Genomic DNA, 20,174 nt, shown 5'->3' with positions numbered 1-20,174 from the left:
CAGACAGAGTGGTAAACCACCAAGATACATGTTTCATTTCTTAGCCCTGTGATAACTATTGTTAACTGTAGTGCTGAATGACTTTGTCTTCCTCCAGTAGAATTTTTGTTGCTGTAGTGCTTGGGGAAGGTGTCAGCAGAGAACTCACAAGGACCATGTAGTTTTCACTTGACCTTTTCAAGAAGAAAAGCAAAGGTGCTGAATTCTGTAATGAAAGTAGTTTAAGAATCTTGAAAGGCAGGAAATAATCAAAAACAAAATGTGGAAAGAAAATTTGTAAAGCTTTGCATAGTAGTTATGTGAACACTTTTTTTTTTTATTGTACTTGAGTTGTGCGTTCATGAAGTACCTGGGATTTTTAAAGAGATTTTCTTTTCAGCCTGTTACATCAAGGTTTAAAAGGTTTAATCCACTAATAAATGTGTTGTGTTTTTTTTAGTCCAAGATAACAACTGTCTTTTCTAAAGGGTTACATATAAAGAAAGGAATCTTTTCTGTTATATTGTAAAAAAAAAAAAAAAGTATAGAAATCCACCTTTGTTTAATCTTTTACCTCTTATTCTTTATATTCCTTAATATTACAGGTTTTACAAGATGTTTACTTGAAAGCACTGTGGATCATGTTCCTGTAAACTTTAGTGTAAAGAGACATAGCTGTTAGTTGGAGAACAGAAGAGAATGAATGTATGAGCTGGTATTACTGTGATCTATACACTTCTTGGTAACAGAATTGCATTAAAAACTACCCAATGAAATTTTAGATTAAATGTATATAGGACAGAAATAATGTACTTAATTAGTTTACACAGGGATTTGAGCATTAGTGCTGTCTTGTTTATACTCATCTTTGCACTAGGGTTGACTGTATGTCTGCAGAAAAAAAAGATTTAAATTTTTAAATGATTTCACTCATCCTCTGAAGTATATATTTCTGCTGTGAAAATATCATTTTACTTGCATAAATGGGGCAGAGGCAGCTGATTTCAATGTGAAGTTAAAAGATACTAGTCCTACCACAAACTGGGCATCTAAAAGCAATTGGTATTTCCATCCTCATGATTGAGGTCTGATTATCAGCTGCCTTTAGGTGCGTACACAGTAGCTATAGGAGTTGAATAAGAAAACATCAGACAGAAATGCATAGCCCATATCCTTCTCCCACTGGCTTTTCTTCTTCCTGTTTCCTTGGCAGCCTTTGGAAGCCTTAAAACAACACGTCTGGTTAGAGCCATGTATTTACTGTACAAGCATCAGATGCAAAATGATTCTGTGGGGCTCTGATCTTAGACCACATTATTAAACCAGTGCCACCAACATACTTTTGCTACAGAATATTTTGTACTGGCTGGGGTTGTCATTCCTGCACTGTCTCCGGCGCTGTCGTCTGCTTAGTGACCGCCAACATATTCTGCCTCACCCTGAAGAGGCAAGGCAAAAAAAATGACACTTTGAGGCTAAATCCAACACTGTCTTCCCAAATGTATGTTATATAAATATTAAAATCAATGAAAATTAAAAATTGTCACAAATTCAAGCATATAGTTGAACCGAAACAGATTAAGTTTCTAAAGGCTTTAATTGGAGTAACTGCAGTTCCTGTTCACAACAGATTTCTGTTTTGTGAAGCTTTTATTCAGTTGACACACTTGTAAGTAGGGCATTTCTATTTTGCAATGTCTTGCTTTGCTTGAAAAGAATCTGGTCTCTAGAAATTCGAAACTTGCCCTTTAAACTTCAGGTGTCACAAAGTAACTCAAGCTAACTCAGACCTTGTAAACACACCTTCTCCAGTTTAAGCCTTTCCTGGTCAATGTTTCTTTATTTTATCACTGGTCTGGTAAGTGCTTGCCAAAATACTTCTTGCTGCTGCGTTCACAGTTGCTGACAGAGTTCTAGCACCAGATGTGAGTTACAAAAATCTTGCAGAACTTAACTGTTTTTTTGTTGTTGTTTGGTTGTGGTTGTTTGTTTGTTTGTTTGTTTTTCTTTTTTGGTCCATACCCATTTACTTAAAGCTTTGCATTTCTTTTACCCAGTCATTTTCGATTAATCGCACTGCGGTTTAATTGCAAAGCCATCTCAAGGCTTTGTAGCCACACAGTTGAATGTTGTAAAGCATTTACAGGTATGGAGGCAGGAAAGTATTTGATTCTCCTTTGACAGAATAGGGCTGGGCAGTAAGTTATGGGACTTCCATGCTTTTGAAGTGACGTTTTCCCTCCACAACAATTTCACCAAAACCTGCTGAAAAGATTTAGAAAGGGTTGTGAAGGAATAAGGTGGAGAGAAATAGCATCAAACTCAGGTGAGAGGTCAAGTCTTGTGGTGGCTTTAGTTGTCACTTGGTTTCGTTTCTCTGAGCCACCTCGTTGGAAGCAATGTGCGTGCTGCTGAGAGCAGCAGTGAACAGCTTCTCTGGGTGTTTCTTTCATAAGCTTTCAGTCTACACTTCTTTGGTATTGTGATGGTACTGTGCTGCAAGGAAGGGATGCTTACATTCTGAGACATGACTTGAGACATTCATGGATTTTGTTTGTATTCAGGGAGCACTGCATGTGGCAGACAGCATCCTAAAAACATCAGTAGCATTAGCAGTGCGGGTAGGACTTTGAATCAAGCCTGAAGTGGGAGCTCGCTGCCCCCCCAGCACTTGCTGTGTCAGGCCACCTTTGGTTATTATTCTTGTTGCTGCTGGAAGCTGCATGCTGTGGAAAGTTCTCTTTTGGTACTGCACTGGATTTGCTAGTGAATGGAAATATTTTTTATTGACAGGAGAACAAATAGCTCTACTACATGAAGTTGTGTTTTTCTCCACTTCTTAATGTGAGAATAAGTCCTCACCATTGTGACTACATTTGCCAAAATACCATCCTTCTAGTTCTCTGGTCTGTTTTGCAGTCTTGTGGGCAGCTGATCACCTGTAGATATTAAAGTCTGTAGACCAAAAAAACATGGCAACATAAATATATTTGGGGGTTGGAGTTAGATGATCTTTAAGGTCCCTTCCAACCCGAACCATTCTACAATTCTATGAGAACTGATTATATTTTGTGGTACCAGCTTGAAAAAAATGAGTGCTTTACTGCTGGCTCCTCTTTAAACAAAAAAAACAAACCTTTCCTTTTGTAACACAAAAGGAATTATTTACCTTTTTTCCATCCTCCGTTCTAATTCTTACTTAACTTCTTGACTACTTTTCTTGGATGACCTTGGTAGAGGACTTATTTTTCTTTCTTAAGCATCACTATCTCTCACTTGATCATAGTGTTGGCATTTGCTTATCCATGTTCTCTCTCTTTTAAGTAGCACTAACTAACTGTGATTCATGTTACATAGAAGACACAGATGCTTTTATATTTACATTAACTGTGTTATGAAAAGCTTGCTGACTGAGGTTTGTTGAATATTGGGTACTGTTCGTATGAACAAGTCCAGTTTTTATTTCTTTGTTTTTATTATAATTGACCTCTCACCCCTGTAATATCTCCAACCTTGTGTTCTTATTTTCAGCAGTGAAATTTGCAGCCTGGTGTAGTGAAGCTGGTCTCAGGTTTAGGAGATTTGCCTAAGACTTCCATCATTATCTATGTTAATCACATACTAACGTAATCTAAATGTAATGTAATCTAAAATCCTTTGTTATCCGTAGTACAGCATAGAACACTTGTGGAACAAATGCAGTGGATAATGGAAAATGGAAAAAATTAAATGCCCATATCTTGGCATGTCCCTCACTGTTACTATTAAAATACAAATGTGATACTAATTCCAATGATATTTCACTGACAAGTGGCTTACAAAAAAAAATTTATTTTTCCCCAGAATTTCCTCATAGTATTAAAAAATGTTTCTGCTGTCTTTGTTTGGGATTCCATGTGAAAAAAAATTATTCTGAAGTTGGTAGTCACTCAAAAACTTAAGAATAAAAAAATAATGCATTCACTTTTGCAGCTTTTAAATGTTACTGAAGTACTCATTGCTAAAATTTGTACAAGTGAAAAATCTCAACAGACTTCTGGTTTTTGTGTCAACAGTGTTGATATGCATTATATGTTAGTTATTGTTTTACTAAAAATTAAGTCTTGATGTGGTACAACAGGTTTGCAAACACATTGTATGTAGGTAGCAACATATGAAATGCTGAGTTCCAATGTAAGGAAAGGCAGAAAGAAGTACTTGTATCTCAACTGTAATGCTTTCTCATTTAATATATCACACGGAAAAATAATGTTTTCTTTTCTCCCCTCTCTGGCTTTCTGTAGTGGACCAGATCTATCATCTAGCATCTCCTGCTTCTCCTCCCAATTACATGTACAATCCTATAAAGACATTGAAGACCAACACTATTGGGACATTAAACATGCTGGGTAAGTGGAAATCGTTTTTTCTTCTTACTTAACATTGTTACATTAATATAACCTGTACATTGGTATTAAGGGGAGGATGAAACATGAGTCAAACATGGTAAAAATTTGCTTCTTTAAGAAAACATATTTTTTCCCTCTTTGAAGACTTGTGCTTTTCCTTTAAATGTATCTACAAATGAATTCATGGTCTGAATTTTTGGGTAGACCTGTGTGGTGCCAGGAGTTGGACTCAATGATCCTTATGGCTCCCTTCCAACTCGGGATATTCTGCGATTCTATAAACCCTGACAACAAGCAAGCTCAGCTAACAAAGCAACAGAACTTCATGCCTGTAACTTGGCTATGGAGTAATACCTGTGCCGTAATTATAGAAAGTGCAGTTAAGAGCGTGGGATTTTTATCTTGAAGTTATGCCAGTGACTGCACTCCTCACCTTGGTGGCTGCAGAACAATCCCACATTGGCCATGAGTGACTGGGCCTTTCCACCACAGCAAAGGTTGAAGTAGGTGGAAATGCAATTGGTCTGTAAACCCCAAACTTAAGAGCACTTCTCCCTCTTGTGCACTCACTCCTTGGCTAGCAAATACTGAAAGGACATGTAATATCTAGCTTCATACTAGATAATTGGGACATTTAATATCTGGCTTCATACTAGATAATTGCAAGGCAAAATTTTCAGCTTTCTCTGTTGGTTTTGATGCTGGGAATGGGCCTGTAAAAAGAAGGCATCAAGCCTTTGCTACTTTTTCCTCCCATCTTTAGTCTATTTGGCATGTATTGCAACTTGAACTGGCTGTCAGTGATCCTGAGAGCGAGACAAAAAAGACTGCTGGGCCCTAGCCCATCTCACATTTGATATGCTAGTGGGTGCAATTAAGATATCTAAATGATTTAGATCCTATGTGGTATTGGACAGTTGTACAGCATAGATGAAAGTATCTTTGGTCATGCCAACTTGAAGGCCATAAGGGCATTGAAATGGAAGGCAGAGTAATCTGAATAGCTGGGTAAGACCAGGCTCTTTAATGGAACAGTAATTATTAAAAATAAAAATAGAGGGAAACTGATAGTTTTTGTTCTATAACATGTTATTCTGTATAAGATTCTTTATGCAGCCTAACTTTCAATTTCATTAATCATGGTACAGTATGTTATTGCTAGATTCTGATTTCATATTTGGAATGGTTTATGCTTCCTTGGCCTTTATTTAGGTGTGATATACTAAGTTCTTGGATCTTAGCTTGGTGTAACATTTAGTTAACCAGAACTGAACGCATCACATGTGGATGTTTTACTGTTTCTCAAGTCTCCTAGCTTGAGATTGGAAGCTGCAGATGTGATTTACAGCTAGATTTATCTAGTGAGAGAAACTGAATTCTCTTTAAAAACAATGCAAATTGGGATCACAATAAAGCAGTTAACATGATTGAAAGATTCCCGTACTTGCTCAAATTATGTTCTTCTTTCTTTGTTTCCCAAAATCTAGGATTAGCCAAACGTGTTGGAGCACGTCTGCTACTGGCCTCTACATCAGAGGTGTATGGAGGTAAGAAAGATTAAAAAAAAAAAAAAAAAATAGAGCTCTTGAGATGCAAATACTGAAGGGTACTTACAGATCTTTTGATGAATGATAGATATTTATCACTGTCTTAGTTTGAATTCTTTATCAGATTAAGTTATCAGTTTAAAATGTAGGCATGAGTACTTGCTTTAAATATCTCTAGTAAGAGCAGTGGAGGAAGGCTTGGACTGCTGTTTGCAATTTTCATGTGTCTTTGTTTATGGCTCTTTTTCAAAGGGGCTTGTAGGGGAATTTTTTAGTGTTGAACCCTAATTAAGATCCAGATGCCATAATAAAAACTTGTGAAGAAAGATCATTTGAGTAGCAAACCTGCATTTCTTTTCCCAGTGTACTTACAAATTGTATTCTTATGATTCAGCAGTAGCCCTAGTGCAAAAGACAAGGGCATAAACTTCAATCTGAGAAGAAAATGATTGTGCATGCATGCTCTTGCAGTGTTTCTTAAAATTTAATATTCAGCAATGGTATCATATCTCTTCTTCTTCCTTTTCCTATCACTAAGAAGTAAAGTAGTGAGAGAATTACTGATAGAACTGCTAGTTGGATTCAACAAAAATCTTTGATAATTTCTTGCACCATACAACAGACTCTATGCCTAACAGAGAAACTTCCTGCTGTTGTGAACTCCTGCTTAATGGCTAATAGCAGTGTTGCAAGGGTAATGGAGATACACAAGCACAGGCACCTGCTCAACGTTAGTAGTTGTGGCTTTAAAAAATAACCAAGCAAACAAAAAGTACTCATCTCTGTAACAAGATGCAAAGATGCAGTGCAGATTTTGGGGGGAAAAAGAGCAGAAGGACAAAGAACATACCTCAAGGTGTACACTTTTGGTGGAATAACTTCAGTCAAGAAGAATCGAAGCATACACCCAAGCAAGAGATCAGAACTGAAGAGAATCAGAACTGACCATCATTGTTTGAGTTTTCTTTTTGACAAAATGGCCTCCAGCACTTGAAAGTTCAGTAGTAATGCATGCAAACTTCAAACCCAGTAAAAAGGGTAAGTCAGTATAGATAGCAAAGTGGGGAAATGGAACAAAGTGAGTGTATTGTTTCAAATATATAGAGCCTACAGGCAGACACACACTGGGAGCCTCCCAGGGCACTCTTGTTTGGTTGTTTGGTTTTTTGTAATTGACTCCTACACTGGATCTAATTAGAGGATTGTCTAGCCTGATTGTGGCCAGTGATGGCTAGTAAAAAAGTGCTTAGGATAAATCAGAAGAAACATAGCATGTACACTGTGATATATCACCCTACTCTTTCTTTAGGAAATGCAATATTTCTCAGTCTTGCCAATTTTTTGTTTCTTGTGTTTTCTCTTATTCTATAAAACTTGAAGTCGCTTTGCTTTATTTATTTGCAAATACAGTAAAAAATTCTCTCTGTATAACCTATAATGTTTTCACGGAATTCTCTAGGGTCTTATTTGTGCCTTTGAGGTGGGTAATCTTTGCATAGAAGAGTTAAATTTAACCCTCTGTTCTCATTCTTCTATCGGAAAGCACAGGGCTGTTGTTTGCTTATGCTTGGTTATCTTACTAGAGTCTTGCATGTTCTATAATTGTCATTTTTTATGGTTCTAGTGAATACACTTTTAATGAGTTATGTTGAAACTTAATGTTTTTTTAATGTATAGTTCAGAGAGAATCTGTTACTGTCTAACATCAGTGATCCACCAGAAGATTCATTATATATAATCACCTTTTTGATAGAAGATCATTTAAGGTGTTTTTTCCTCCATAGATCCTGAAGTTCACCCTCAAAATGAGGATTACTGGGGCCACGTGAATCCAATAGGTCCAAGAGCCTGCTACGATGAAGGAAAGCGTGTTGCAGAGACCATGTGCTATGCGTACATGAAGCAGGTATTAAATATGTATCACATTTTGTGGATTTTCTATAATAATGAAGACCACATGTATGGCAAAACTGCAGTATATATATTTAGGGGTAGGAGAGCAAAAGAAAATGTCTTGAGTAGGAATGTTCATCCTGTGGCTACAAAATCTGTTTTTTCTTTAATGCAGAAGTTTTATTGTTCCCATATTCTGTTATTTCAGATGAGTAGTGTTCTTCAAGAAAATGTGCTTTAGTCTTCTTGATAGACTTATTATGTCTCTCAGTATAATAGTTTTTAGACAGATTAAACTAAGATGACCTTACTAATTTGAGAGCCAGATAAGAGTTGCTCTAAGTTGGTCTTGTGCTGAAATGCTTTGCTGAATAGGGCAGTTACTGATAAACGTGGGACGTTTAGTGAGCATAATTGAAATCAGAATATATGGGTAAAAATTAGGAAGTTCTTTGGGTACACATATAAGAGCAATATATTCTAAATTGCTTTAGAAATGCCTTAAAAATAGGTAGGTATTAATATAGCCCCTAATGAAAGATACGAATACTCAGTTATGTAAGACATTTTTTCAGCCAAATGCAGTAACGCGAGGATTAAAATGAAGTTTAAAATATATTTTTGAAATGACACATGGCAATTTCCCTAGATTTCATAATCAACAAGTAGAAACTCCTAACTAACTAACCCAGCATTGATTCTTTGCATGCGTGTGAATCTTATTTAATTGTTATTCTACTGCTCTCTGGGAGACTATTCAATTAGAAAATGTGGCACGTTAAAGAAAACCGTACCCCTGTTTCATGGTGTTTGCAGCTTTAATATACAAAGGTAAAAATCAATCAAACATAGTATATTCTTTAGAATTCTAAACCTTTAATTAAGAAAATTCTAAGTGCTGTTAAAAAACAAAAACGCACCTTGAAGACAGAATTAAACTTAAAAGCGAAGAATTTAAGAGTGGTATTTTAGTACAGAGGATGTAGCAATTTTCACTTAACTCTTCAGCCAGACAAAAGGAAATTCTGAAGGTTCATGTCTACTTTGTTCTCTTTTAAATCATTAAACATTTTAAAATATAAAATCAAAGTACAATGTGGTTGTACTGCTTGTGTTCAGAATGATGTCTTCTATATTTCACTGTAGAAAAATATTCCTCATGGGCTTGGAAATGATGGATATAACAGTTTTTAACGAGAAATTCTTGTTCAGTAGGGTACTGAATTTTCTGCAAGTTTGTGGTACGCACGTTCTTGTAGAAGGGCAAGACTGTAGGCCATTTATAAAACTATGGGCCTTGCATCTTAAAGCCACAGGATTAGCAATGATACTATCCCAAAAGTTCTATTCAGGATTTACAAAGAGTTATAAAGGTTTGTAAAGTGGAACTGCGGTGCGCACACACATGAATTGAAAACTCATGACCTAAGTTCTCTATCCTGTGGGTAGCTCTGAGAGAGGTACCATGTACTTTATTATAGATTAGGAGTCTGCCCAAACTTGTCACACCTGCTGAATATTCTGAAATATTTGAGTTTTTTCTTTTTTTAGATAATACACTGTTACCAGTAGTGGAAATATTATCCTTTGCTAGTGGAAAGGTCTGACTTCTACTATGAAAATGAGTATTCTGCTTTTTTGGGGGAGGGGTGTCAGGTAGGTGTGTCCTAGCACAAAACAATCATATATACAGGATTTCAGGATAAAATATGGATGGGGGAGAGGCCGGGGGAAGTTTAAGCACATAATATTGCGGTGTAAATTTTGTGCTTCGTTCAGGAGTTGTCATTCAGTGTGCATTTAACTTTTTAAAAAAATACGATTAGAATTATGGATCTGCCTGGAAGTCCAAAATTCATGAATGCTCCAACTCTGTGACTTAAATACTAGTCAGAATCTGACACTATCTGCATGGCAGTAATCTGGTACATTTGCTTAAACATGTAAATACAAACTCATACCATTTAAAACGCTTAGCATATTAAGGGTGTTTTGTGAACTAGATTTAATATCTCTTCTTATATTATTCATATGGTAGGAAATTCTCCAGATCTGAAGCTATACTTCAGCTCACTGTGGAGTTGTGTAGGAAAAATTTTAATAATCTTCCACTTGTTTCATCCTTTTTTTTTTTTGCATATTGACTGCAACTTTACAAGCTTCAGTGGCAGCAAGTGGACTTAGCTTACAAGATATGATGATAGTTTCCAAATTGCCTTAGAATAACTTAGAATTCCAATTAAGAATTCCATCAAATGCCCTCCTCAGAGTATAGAGTGAACTGAGTCATGATAACCAAATATTAAGTATTACCTTATTTAAGTGGACAAGGGTTATGGTCTACTTTATAGAATACTCTAATCAGGACTGTGAAGGTTCAAGAAGAAAAAGGCAAACTAGAGGTAAAGTTTGTTTTAGTAATGTGAGAGGATAACGCACACAGACTGATGTTGACATCAGTTAATTATGGAAGTGCATTGCAATTGCAACCCTAGGGTGATTTCCTGTAGTATATTGAGTTGCACTTTTTTCTCTAATCTTTAATTCACAAAATGAGTTGGTTTTAGTAATCATAAAAAGCCTTGATGTGAAATGCAGGGGTAGTGAAAACTGTTGATTGAATTGCAACTGAAAAGGCAATCAATAGTGAATAACCATGTAGTTATTGAGTAATTAGATAGAAAACACGTAGCTGTGTTGGAATAAAGCAGTTCTCTTCTAAATGTCTTCTGGGAGTTTATCCTACATTCTCTAATTATTGCTAGCTGTTTTCTTTCCTTGATACTCATTATAGATTTTTTTTAAGCATTCAGCATTCTTTTTTTATGTTGCCATATGAAGTTTGCTAGCAGTTTGCTTAAGAAAAAATGCAGAATTGATGATTTTGTGGAAGAATGGAGTTGGATTTACAGGAACTTGTGGTTCTGTCAGCATGAGGGGAGAAGAGAACCGTAGAACCATAGAATCATTAAGGTTGGAAAAGACCTTCAATATCATCTGGTCCAACCATCACCCCACTACCAATGTCACCCACTAAACAGTGTCCCTAAGCACCACGTCCAGCCTTTCCTTGAACACGGAAGGGATGCCACCTCTCGCCCAAGGGCTGAGGGGAAGGGAAAGAAGCACTCACACAACCGCTGAAAATTGGCAAGAGTTCTTTATTGCCGGGACACCTTGCAGGTAAGCCTGCAGGATGTCCGTGGTGTTTGGCGGCTCCAAGCTAATGCTTGGGATGGAGCCTGGGCGACAAGTAGGGAGCTCGCCGGGCACTGCTGTGATGCCATTTGTGCGCTCAGATGGCAGGTAGCAAAGACGTGCCAGGGTAGTTCCAGGTCTGCTCTGGCCGAGGTGGATCCACTTCCATTGCCTCCTCCACATCTCCTGGTGGATCCATCTCCATGGGCTCCACGGCGTTTGGCAGAAGGACAAGCCAGTCCTTGCCCAGGACTGCCCACATGGGATGCCTTCCATTTGGAATGTTTTCAGGCCAGGGTGCCGAACCAGGGGGTCGTCCAGTTCCACACTGAGGTCTCATGCCACTGTCTGGTTGATTTCCATCCATGCGTTCGACGTTGCCGTCTCTTTTACGGCCATGGCTGGGTCCCACACTGTGCTCTGGACGATAGGCACACCACTGCTCCACGCAGCTCTCTGCCTGCCGCTCCTGTCTTTGCCCCACGCCACCGTGGTGCCATTGGGAAGGCGCAGGCCCCCTGTCGCTGTGTGGCTGAGGGGGCGGCCTGTTCCCCGCATCGCTGCGGTTCCACTGGTACCGCCTGTAAGTGTCTGTGGGCTGGGTGCCAGAGGTCCCTCGAGAGGTCCCTCGAGCACTGCTGTCTGTTGTGCTGCAGGCGCTTTCCCTCTGCCCACGACACTTCTTCTCTCTAGGTGCACTCTTTCTCGGTGCTTCGTTGGACTGCATAGCTGTCCTCTCACACCGAGGAGGCCTGCCGCTCACCTTGCTGCTTCAGCTCTTCTTCCTGCCACACAAGTTGGCTGTCAGAGTGCCTAGAAGCTCAGCGGATGGTGGGCCATCTGCACGAGTCCTGTTTTATAGGGCCCAGAGCAAAGGCAGGGCAGTGGTGGCCACTGTGACTTCAACAAGCCTCTGTGATGGAGCGGTGCACGCGTGGCCACAGGTGGCTGTGTTGGGAGCGGCCTGGAAGATGCCCTCATGTGGCAGAAGGAGGAGGGTTGTGGGGGCTGAGGGTCCCTTTTCTGGGGCTGGCTCCCCTGGTCCATTTGGCTTGCCAGAGAGAAAGGCCGCCCCTCAGCCACAGAAAGAGAAATCATTGCATATCATCAGGTCAACAGTTAAAAGCTCAGAGAATAGTCCTTTAATACCACAGATGATGGTTACTGGTGATTGTATGCTAGGTCAAAACTAAACTGTAGTGATAAATAATATCATGGATCTCTTTACCTTTTTAGAAGCCGTGCAGAGAAGTTTCACATGTAGGAATACTAGTGAGGCAAAGGTTGGAGCAGTAGTCTATAAGGTGATGCAGGCAATCAGCCACCTCAGGCACTGCCTCTAGGAAAGAAGGAAATGTAGGAAAGAAGACATGAAATGCTACAGCTATTCTCACTGCTGACAGACCCCTGAAGTGCAGGTGTCATCACTACAGCTAGTGTCCTGATATTCTATACCAAGTCAATGAAATTCATAAAGAAAAAAATCCACAATTCCTTTCCTTTGCAAAGTTTGAGAGGTCACACACTCACAGTTGTATTAATATTCTCAATAAGCACAGCAGTTCCTTTTGAAAATTTCAAGTACTGTTAGTTGGTTGCTTTTATCTTCTTTATTAACTGACTGCATTTTGAAAGAAGAAACAGTGCTGCTTTCAACCATTGTAACTGAGTGATTCACAAATATGCTTTTATACTTTGGAAAAGAGAAACCACGGATAATCATAACTTTCCTATGCTCCAGTGAAGTCAAGTAGTGCAAACCAATACTTTAGAGATTAAATAATGCTAAGATTTTGTTGTTTGTTTATGTCACCATCTTACATTCCTTCTGGTCATCCATTGTTAACATCCACTGAGGAGAAGTGAGGTAAAAAAGGGGAGAAGAACCATGTCATGGCTGAAGCAGTCTCATAAAGATGCAGCCTGGCCTCTCATGGGATCATTAGTAGTAGGGAACCCCTCTGTAAGCAGAGAGTTTCATTGTTAGAATATGTTTCTAAATCATATTAGTCCATCTGAGTTGTCAGAACTTTGTTACACAAACAGCATATATACAATAGGAGTTTTTTTCTGTCAGTGCAACAACACCATTTTTCCAGATTACATGAAAATAAAGCAGGAAAAAATTGTCTGGTCTTCTTGCTCCTGTTCACACAAAATGGCTTCAATAGTGCTGTAGTATCCTTATTGTTTGTATGTGCTCTTTGCTGTTAACAATTACAAAATAACTTTGTGCCATAGACAAGGTCAAAGCCATGGACTAAACAAATACAAAGCAGTTTCCTAAGAAAAGTCGGAATGCTTTTTGTGGTCTCTGTGCTCAAAGTTTGTGTTTTTTTCCTTTCCTTTCCCTTCCCTGCTGTGCTATAAGAAGTCCCATTTTCTGATTTCCTTCAAGTAATTGGAGAACTTAGTCCTTTGTTCCTGCTATTGTTGCACTGTTGTGCAAACTGAACTTTGAAGTCAGGAAAACTTTAAGCTTTTTATTATTATTCATTTTTATAGATCTATTCACATCAATAGGTTTAGTGAGCGTTTGAATAAGAATAGATCAGTAGAAGCATTCATCTTTTGGTGCGAACTGTGTTGTTTCTGATGTTTTTCTTCAATTTGGTACACCTCTTTTTTTTTTTCTATAAGATGCATCTTCCACATTCAGTCACTATTGCTCTGAAACCATGGACAAGGCATTGCCTTTTACCTGTAACTGTCCTTGTCATCCTAATTCATGAACATAGCTTTGCAGAACTCTCCATGAAGCAGAAAACTAAAATTAAGTTGTTTGGAATATGTACTGTTACTTGTTTGCAGGTATTTCTGACCCTTACTGGAAGCTGTGTTAAAGCTTTCATTCACTGGATTTTATTTCACTGTTTATGTTAACTGTTTCTTTACATTCCAAAGCCAGGCTGTTCAGTAAAATACTAAAGTTAAAATCCTTGTCTGAAGGGAATATGCTAAATAAATAAATGCACTTAAATGGGTACACATCTCTTCCCAGTGGCAATATCTCCCATCCAAATGTTGTTAGAACAGACCTGTGTCTACGTTGGCCATATACACTACATACAAAAGGCATGCAAACTGAGGCAAATGCTAAAATGTATCAGGGAAATAAAAAATAACGATATGAAGAGACCTTGAAGTGATGCAGTAGCTTCTCTAGTCTGGGAAGTGATTTATAAGCATGGTAATATTCAACCATACTGAAGGTGTGCCTTGGTTGTGTTTGAGTCAGACAATTGTGATTGCCCTTCCTAGCTCGTCTAGGAGCTTACCATTTATTAAATTCAGATGTCAGCATCAGGATGCGTTTGCAAAACAGTTCAAAAATCTTGCTGTTACCCAGGAACAATTCTCATTTTGTTTATGCAGTAGGCAATACATATAAATATGTATATATATATATATATATATATATAAAAGGTAGCTTAGAAGTTAAAAAACACATCCTGGATGAACCGTTGTGAACTCTCTGGTAGTTACCGTGCTGTGATTACAGTTCAGGTCTTGGGGAAAAAAAAAGTCAGGGTTATTTAATGATCTCTGAAACACATGAGAGAGAATATGAATCGCTACGAAAGTGGCTAATAAAACAAGGGATGCAGGCAGCAATTTTAGTAATTTTAGCTGAAATATTGGTATAGACTTCTGTCAGGTCACAGTGTTATTCGTGCAACTTACCAGGCTTCCCTGGCAGATTGTTTTTGTCAGTGAATCTCATTGTCTGATGGAGAGAAGACAATTTCAGCTTTTCTTCCCCTAGTTTTATATGCAGGGAGTTCTAATTCTTGCTTGCTGTTTAGATACATCCACAGACTTCACAAAGAAGAAAGTGTTTGACATTTTTAGTGAAAGAAGTTTGCCTGAGACTGTTATGAACTTGGCCACAGCATATGTTTCAGTAACAAAGCCTCTTGGCATTTCGGTTATATTCTGTATTGATCTGTTTTCTGAGACAGTCAACACAGGGAGATAACTTTTCTTAAAAGGCTTGTAAAACTAAAATAGGTCTCCGTAAATTGTTATCATACCGTTCTTGATAACTTGAAACTTTCTGGGGCAATGTTCTCCAGAACTAACTGGCAAAGACTCATGCTGAAGATTATGGAAAAGTTTGTTCGTGTTTGGGGGAACTGCATAACTAATGCTGCTTTTTGACTGACGGCTGTAAAATAGTCTGAGGTTTGCTTTGGGGTGGTTCCTTCAGTATGATCGGCTTGTACCCACCTGGTTTTATGTATTCCACCACTTTTACATTTATTCAGCGGAGGAATCTCTGTGAGCCGAAACAGTCTTTCCTGCGTTTTTTCTGTCTTCCCTTTCCTTCTTTGGAGGCATGGCCTCTGTGATTGTGTCCGTGATGGTGATAGAGTGAACTGAAGTGTCTTGATAGCCCCCAGTGCTGTGTTTGGTTAGTTTGCTCCCAGGCTCTTTTTAGGTTGCTCAAGGAACTTGCTCTCTGAATAATCTGCTGGAGGAAGACATAGTCTTCAGCAGTGAGGACAGAAGCCAGTTGGCCACATTTGATCTTGGTGTCAGGGGTTAGTCTCAAGCTCTCTTTTGTTGAGCAGTAAACATAGGACAAAGTAGTTTTCTCCTTTCTCTAGGCAGTAATAAAAAATTATACCTGACTTACTGCCAGAACTCCAGGGAAGTGATTGACTTCGGTGGTGGGAATACTGTGGGAGGTAGTCAGTTGTGATTAATATGTTGTTGCTATTCGAAGTAACAGCGCATAGGTAAGAGTACCACGAGTATTTGTAGGCAGTTAATACAAAAAGGCGTAAAAAAGTACTGAACGTGCATAAAGGATCATCTGAAAGGAGATTCTCATGAAACGGTAAAAGAAAATTTAGGACAATTATTAAGGTATCGATGCCAAAATCTATTTGTGGAAGAGTTTCTTTTTGAGAAGCCAGATCAGTTTTACAGGCACAAATGAATATTCTGCTGCATAGAAGAGATTTTCAGAGCCTTATGCTGCTGAGAAAAGCTTTGCGAGACAGCACTATAAATAAAAAGTTACTCATTTTAAAAGACAACATTACAGATTTTTGTGGAAAAAAATAAATAGAAGGGAGAGGAAATACTGGATTCACTGTGACTATGAGTAAGTGCCTATACAGCATGTGTTGTTTTCGTTTTCTAGATCCCTCACTAGCTTCCAGCCAATACTGGAAAACAAGGCTGCTTCTGTAGCTTGTGCTGTACAAGAGAGGCTTTTTGGTCAGCATTGTTTAATGAGTTATTTTTATCTTGAGTACTAGCTTCCAAGTGTCTCATTTTCAGTACTTGTTAGTAATGGCAATATCTGGAAAGCCTATGTGAAATACAATCCCTCCCTGGAGGAGTCAGTCTCCTTTTAAGTCTGAGTGCTGGGGAAAGCAGAAGAACAAGAAACTCCATCAGAGTATATTTTCAGATACAGTGAAGGCAATGGCTCTGTAACATGCTGCTGGAGGTATATTTTTTGACGTATTTTTTTTAATTGGAAGTGAAGAACATGTTCGCAGTGGATGCATTTTGCATGGAAAGGGACTCTGCTCTTCCCAGGGTATCTCAGCAGGGTAAAGTGGGTGTCGCGAGGCTACTTTTTGGCTCTATTGTGGATGCAAGCTTGATGTGTAACAAGACACAAGACTGTAGCTTTTCATATGGCGCAAGTTATCTGCTTGGTTAGTGTTAGATTACAATATGCCTACAAATATAAATAGCATTTGCTCATGAAACCTTACTTGCAGGTAAGCAGAGCTTGATGTTGCTTGGCGTTCTCCATACCAGGGATGCTGGGCTTTACCTTTACTACTTGGTGTTTCCCATTTGTCAACACCAAGTAATATCTAAAACATTAAATGTGTCTTTGCCTCTCTGACTCTCCCATTTGTAAAATGTTAATGCTACTGCTTTCACAAAATTGTTTTAAGTATTAATTTGTTTATGAATCACTTGGAGCTCCAGAAGATAATACGAAATGTTGCGTGTATCATCTGAAGGAATAACTGAGTGTCTGTAGCTCCAGAAGCTTGTGCCTTTGAGTGCAACTGGTTCAGCTGAATCAGCAGCAGAAAGTTTGCTTCAGTCAAAAAGTGTTTCTGGTGATTGATGCAAGGATGGATTTTTCTGGAAGGAGGAAGGACCAGGGAGTATGAAGAGGATGCATAAAACTGGGCTGAAGTTAAAAGCTTCCTCCCTGCCTTGTATCTATCATGGTAGCATCTCCTTACAGCATACCGTGCTGCTGTGAACTCATCCATAGCCAAAATGCATGCTTTAGCTCACAAAGGCCAAGCATCCTTCTTGTGGGCTTTATCATGAACTGTGTCTTGTCCAAGTGAGTAAGTGTCAATAAACAGAAAATACTTGGAGAGAGATTACTTCTCACCTGCAGTCTCCCATTGTTAAAACGCTTTGTCCAGAGGGTTTCCAATTTCACGTTTATTGCATTTTGCTTTGAAGTTTTGCAAAATATCCTCCAGAAGGGTGTTCTGGGAATGACAGAGGAAAAAAAAACACTAAGGTATCGAAGAGACCTGGATTATAATGCATGTATTTACACAGCTTAATAAGTAGCAGGGAGTTAAGCAACATTATGGTTGTGGTTACAAAGCCACTTTACAGCATTGGTAAGGACACTTAACCTGAAACACACAATTTTTCTAATCTTTGGAAATGTTACCCTGGTATTATAATCTGATGATTGTGAGATTTCCTGAAAAAAAAAAAAAATCTACATAAGCCCCAGGTGGAATAAATTGTTGTTGGATGGGTACTAATGAAAATCGTAAAGTTCTTGTTAGAAGAAAATGCCTGTGCTGAAATCATCAGCTGTTCTAACACTGATTTAGAATTTGCATTACAAATACTGAGAACTAGCATAAATTGTCTTGCTGTATGCACTGCAGTTTCCAGTAGCGTTGATGAGATGTTAGAAGTGTTTCATTGTGAGAAAAAAATGCGTTTTAAAACTGTAGGAAGGATTCTAAGAAAGCTTTTGGATAGGGGAAAGTAAATTTGCACTTTTAGGAAGAAAGAGACTCTTACTAAGGTAATAACATTTCTTTTTTCTTTGCCCACAGGAAGGAGTTGAAGTGAGGGTTGCCAGAATATTCAATACCTTTGGTCCTCGAATGCATATGAATGATGGTAGAGTTGTCAGTAATTTTATCCTACAGGCTCTCCAGGGAGAACCACTAACAGTAAGTAATGACCTGTCAGTGATGTCAAGAGTCGTATGTCTGTGTGTCGTAAGCTTGTGTGCTGTGAGGGAGTCTGCATTTTAGAAAACGTGGAGGTTACCCCACCCCCAAAGATACAATTTTTCAATATATCAAGCTCAAGCGTATAGAGTTATACATCTAAGGGTGTGCTCTGTATTGATATTGCTTTCCCAGAAAGAAACAAGCTGCGATCTGAGAAAGTATTTTAGTCATCCTGAACTTGAGTCTCTTGTCTGTCACAACTCTTCCATGTGGTCAGGTTTAAAGAGTCACAGTTCTGTATTTCTTCCTGTTGAAGAACTGTATCCGAACCATTTCTGGAAGTTAGGCATCAAAATGTCTTTTTGGAAGCCTGGCTATCAGCCTAAATTTTCTAGGAGTAACATAACATTAAAGGCCTTCAAGCTACATCATCAAGAAAGCAGGCCAGAACTGGGTTTTGTTACCATTGACAACTGGTGTGGTATAGATGGCCCGCATCTATAGAGATAATTTTCCTGCCTTCAAAACAAGTTGCTACATCCAGACTGTTTGCTGGGAATGGTTCTTGGCTCTTGATAATACTTAAACGATGTCACAGCATTGTTTGGGAGAGCAAGAGCTGGCATGGGCCAGAATTCTGCCAAAGGTGCTGCTGGTAGTTTAGCAATACGGACAGTGTCTGACCTATGTCAGGACATGGTTCAGTGGTAGACTTATCAGTGCTAGGTTAACAGTTGGACTCGATGATTTTAGAGGACTTTTCCCACCTAAATGATTCTATGTCCTAATCCTGTTTAGTTTATTATTATAAAGTAATAAGCATGTGTAAAATAAATGTGAGGACAACCTGAAATAGGGAGAAGTAATTTGGAATCTGAGATGGGCTGTGAACTCAGGGAAACATTTGCAGTGTGTGAGACACGCAACAGAATTTCATACTCATTTCTTAATGCTGCCTAGATTAGAAGAGTGAAGTGCCAGGACACCACTCAGAGGCTTCTGGACTCTTGTTCTGATTAATCACTAAAAAGTACCTGCTAACTGTTAAATAGCTGATAAATAACTAAAAGGTTGCCCCTCCACAGGACAACTGTCTTGAGGCAGAGATAGCATTCTTTCTGTTGGAGTCTATAAAATCCACAGTTCAACCAGGACTTCCTCTAGGAAGTTGAAAACGATCAAGGAGGGAAAAGATGAAAATTCTGTGGCAACTCCTGCTACTTTGATTCTTGTAGAGCAAAACCGGAAACCATCATTTGAGCCAGCACTGAGACTGTGGATGCCAGGGCTCAGTCTGGGGTAGGTGACAGACCTGTGAGCCAGCGTGCCTAGTCTGTACGGACAGGAGTCTCTTCAGCACTGAATAGGCTAATTGCACAACAACGTGTTTAGTACGGGTGTTGGGGAAATGAGTCTGCCACATAAATTTATGTCCTACCTATTTAGAAATAAGCATTTGCCGACATAATTTCTGCTGTTTATGTGCTGGGACAGGGATCTTAAGCAATCAGAGGAGAAGGAGACGTTATTTGCTAATAGTCATCAAAAATAAGTAGTCAACTCTTATTTATTTTTTTGTTTGGCTGGAATTTTACATTTTGTACTACTGAAAGCTCATCTCAAGAGACCAACCCCATGGGTTCTTTTTGTGGCAAAACTGCACTAAAATATGATCTGAAATGTTTGAGTGTTGTACATCAACAATAAATTCTGATTCCCACACACACACTTCAGACCATGGCAAGAATGAAGTGAATTATGATATAGTGAGACTCCATTTCCTGTCTGTATATTAGCACAGCTACTGTAATTTATTTGGGAATAAACGTTTTTCCAGGCAGTAAATTTGCCTAGACTGAGGGTGTGTATTAATTAGTAAGCTTCAGGATCGGAGGATCCGTTAGCAAGGCTGTCTGTCTGGAAGAAATTATAAGGATGCTTCCTTTTTGTTTTTGCTTGCAGCATTC

General features: G+C 38.7%; 1 protein-coding gene across 1 annotated transcript in view; it reads left to right on the top strand.

Moving 5' to 3' along the window:
* UXS1 (UDP-glucuronate decarboxylase 1) overlaps nucleotides 1-20,174 on the top strand; it is a 57,889-nt gene that overhangs the window by 27,168 nt on the left and 10,547 nt on the right. The window contains 4 exon segments of the mRNA XM_040536707.1: nucleotides 4,263-4,367; nucleotides 5,855-5,914; nucleotides 7,699-7,820; nucleotides 18,085-18,204. Of these exon segments, the coding sequence (XP_040392641.1) occupies nucleotides 4,263-4,367; nucleotides 5,855-5,914; nucleotides 7,699-7,820; nucleotides 18,085-18,204 (407 nt within the window).

This window comes from Cygnus olor, chromosome 1, assembly GCF_009769625.2.
Source record: "Cygnus olor isolate bCygOlo1 chromosome 1, bCygOlo1.pri.v2, whole genome shotgun sequence".
Lineage (NCBI taxonomy): Eukaryota > Metazoa > Chordata > Aves > Anseriformes > Anatidae > Cygnus > Cygnus olor.
The sequence above is the reverse complement of the archived record's forward strand: the minus strand, read 5'-3'. Positions and strand labels throughout refer to the sequence as shown.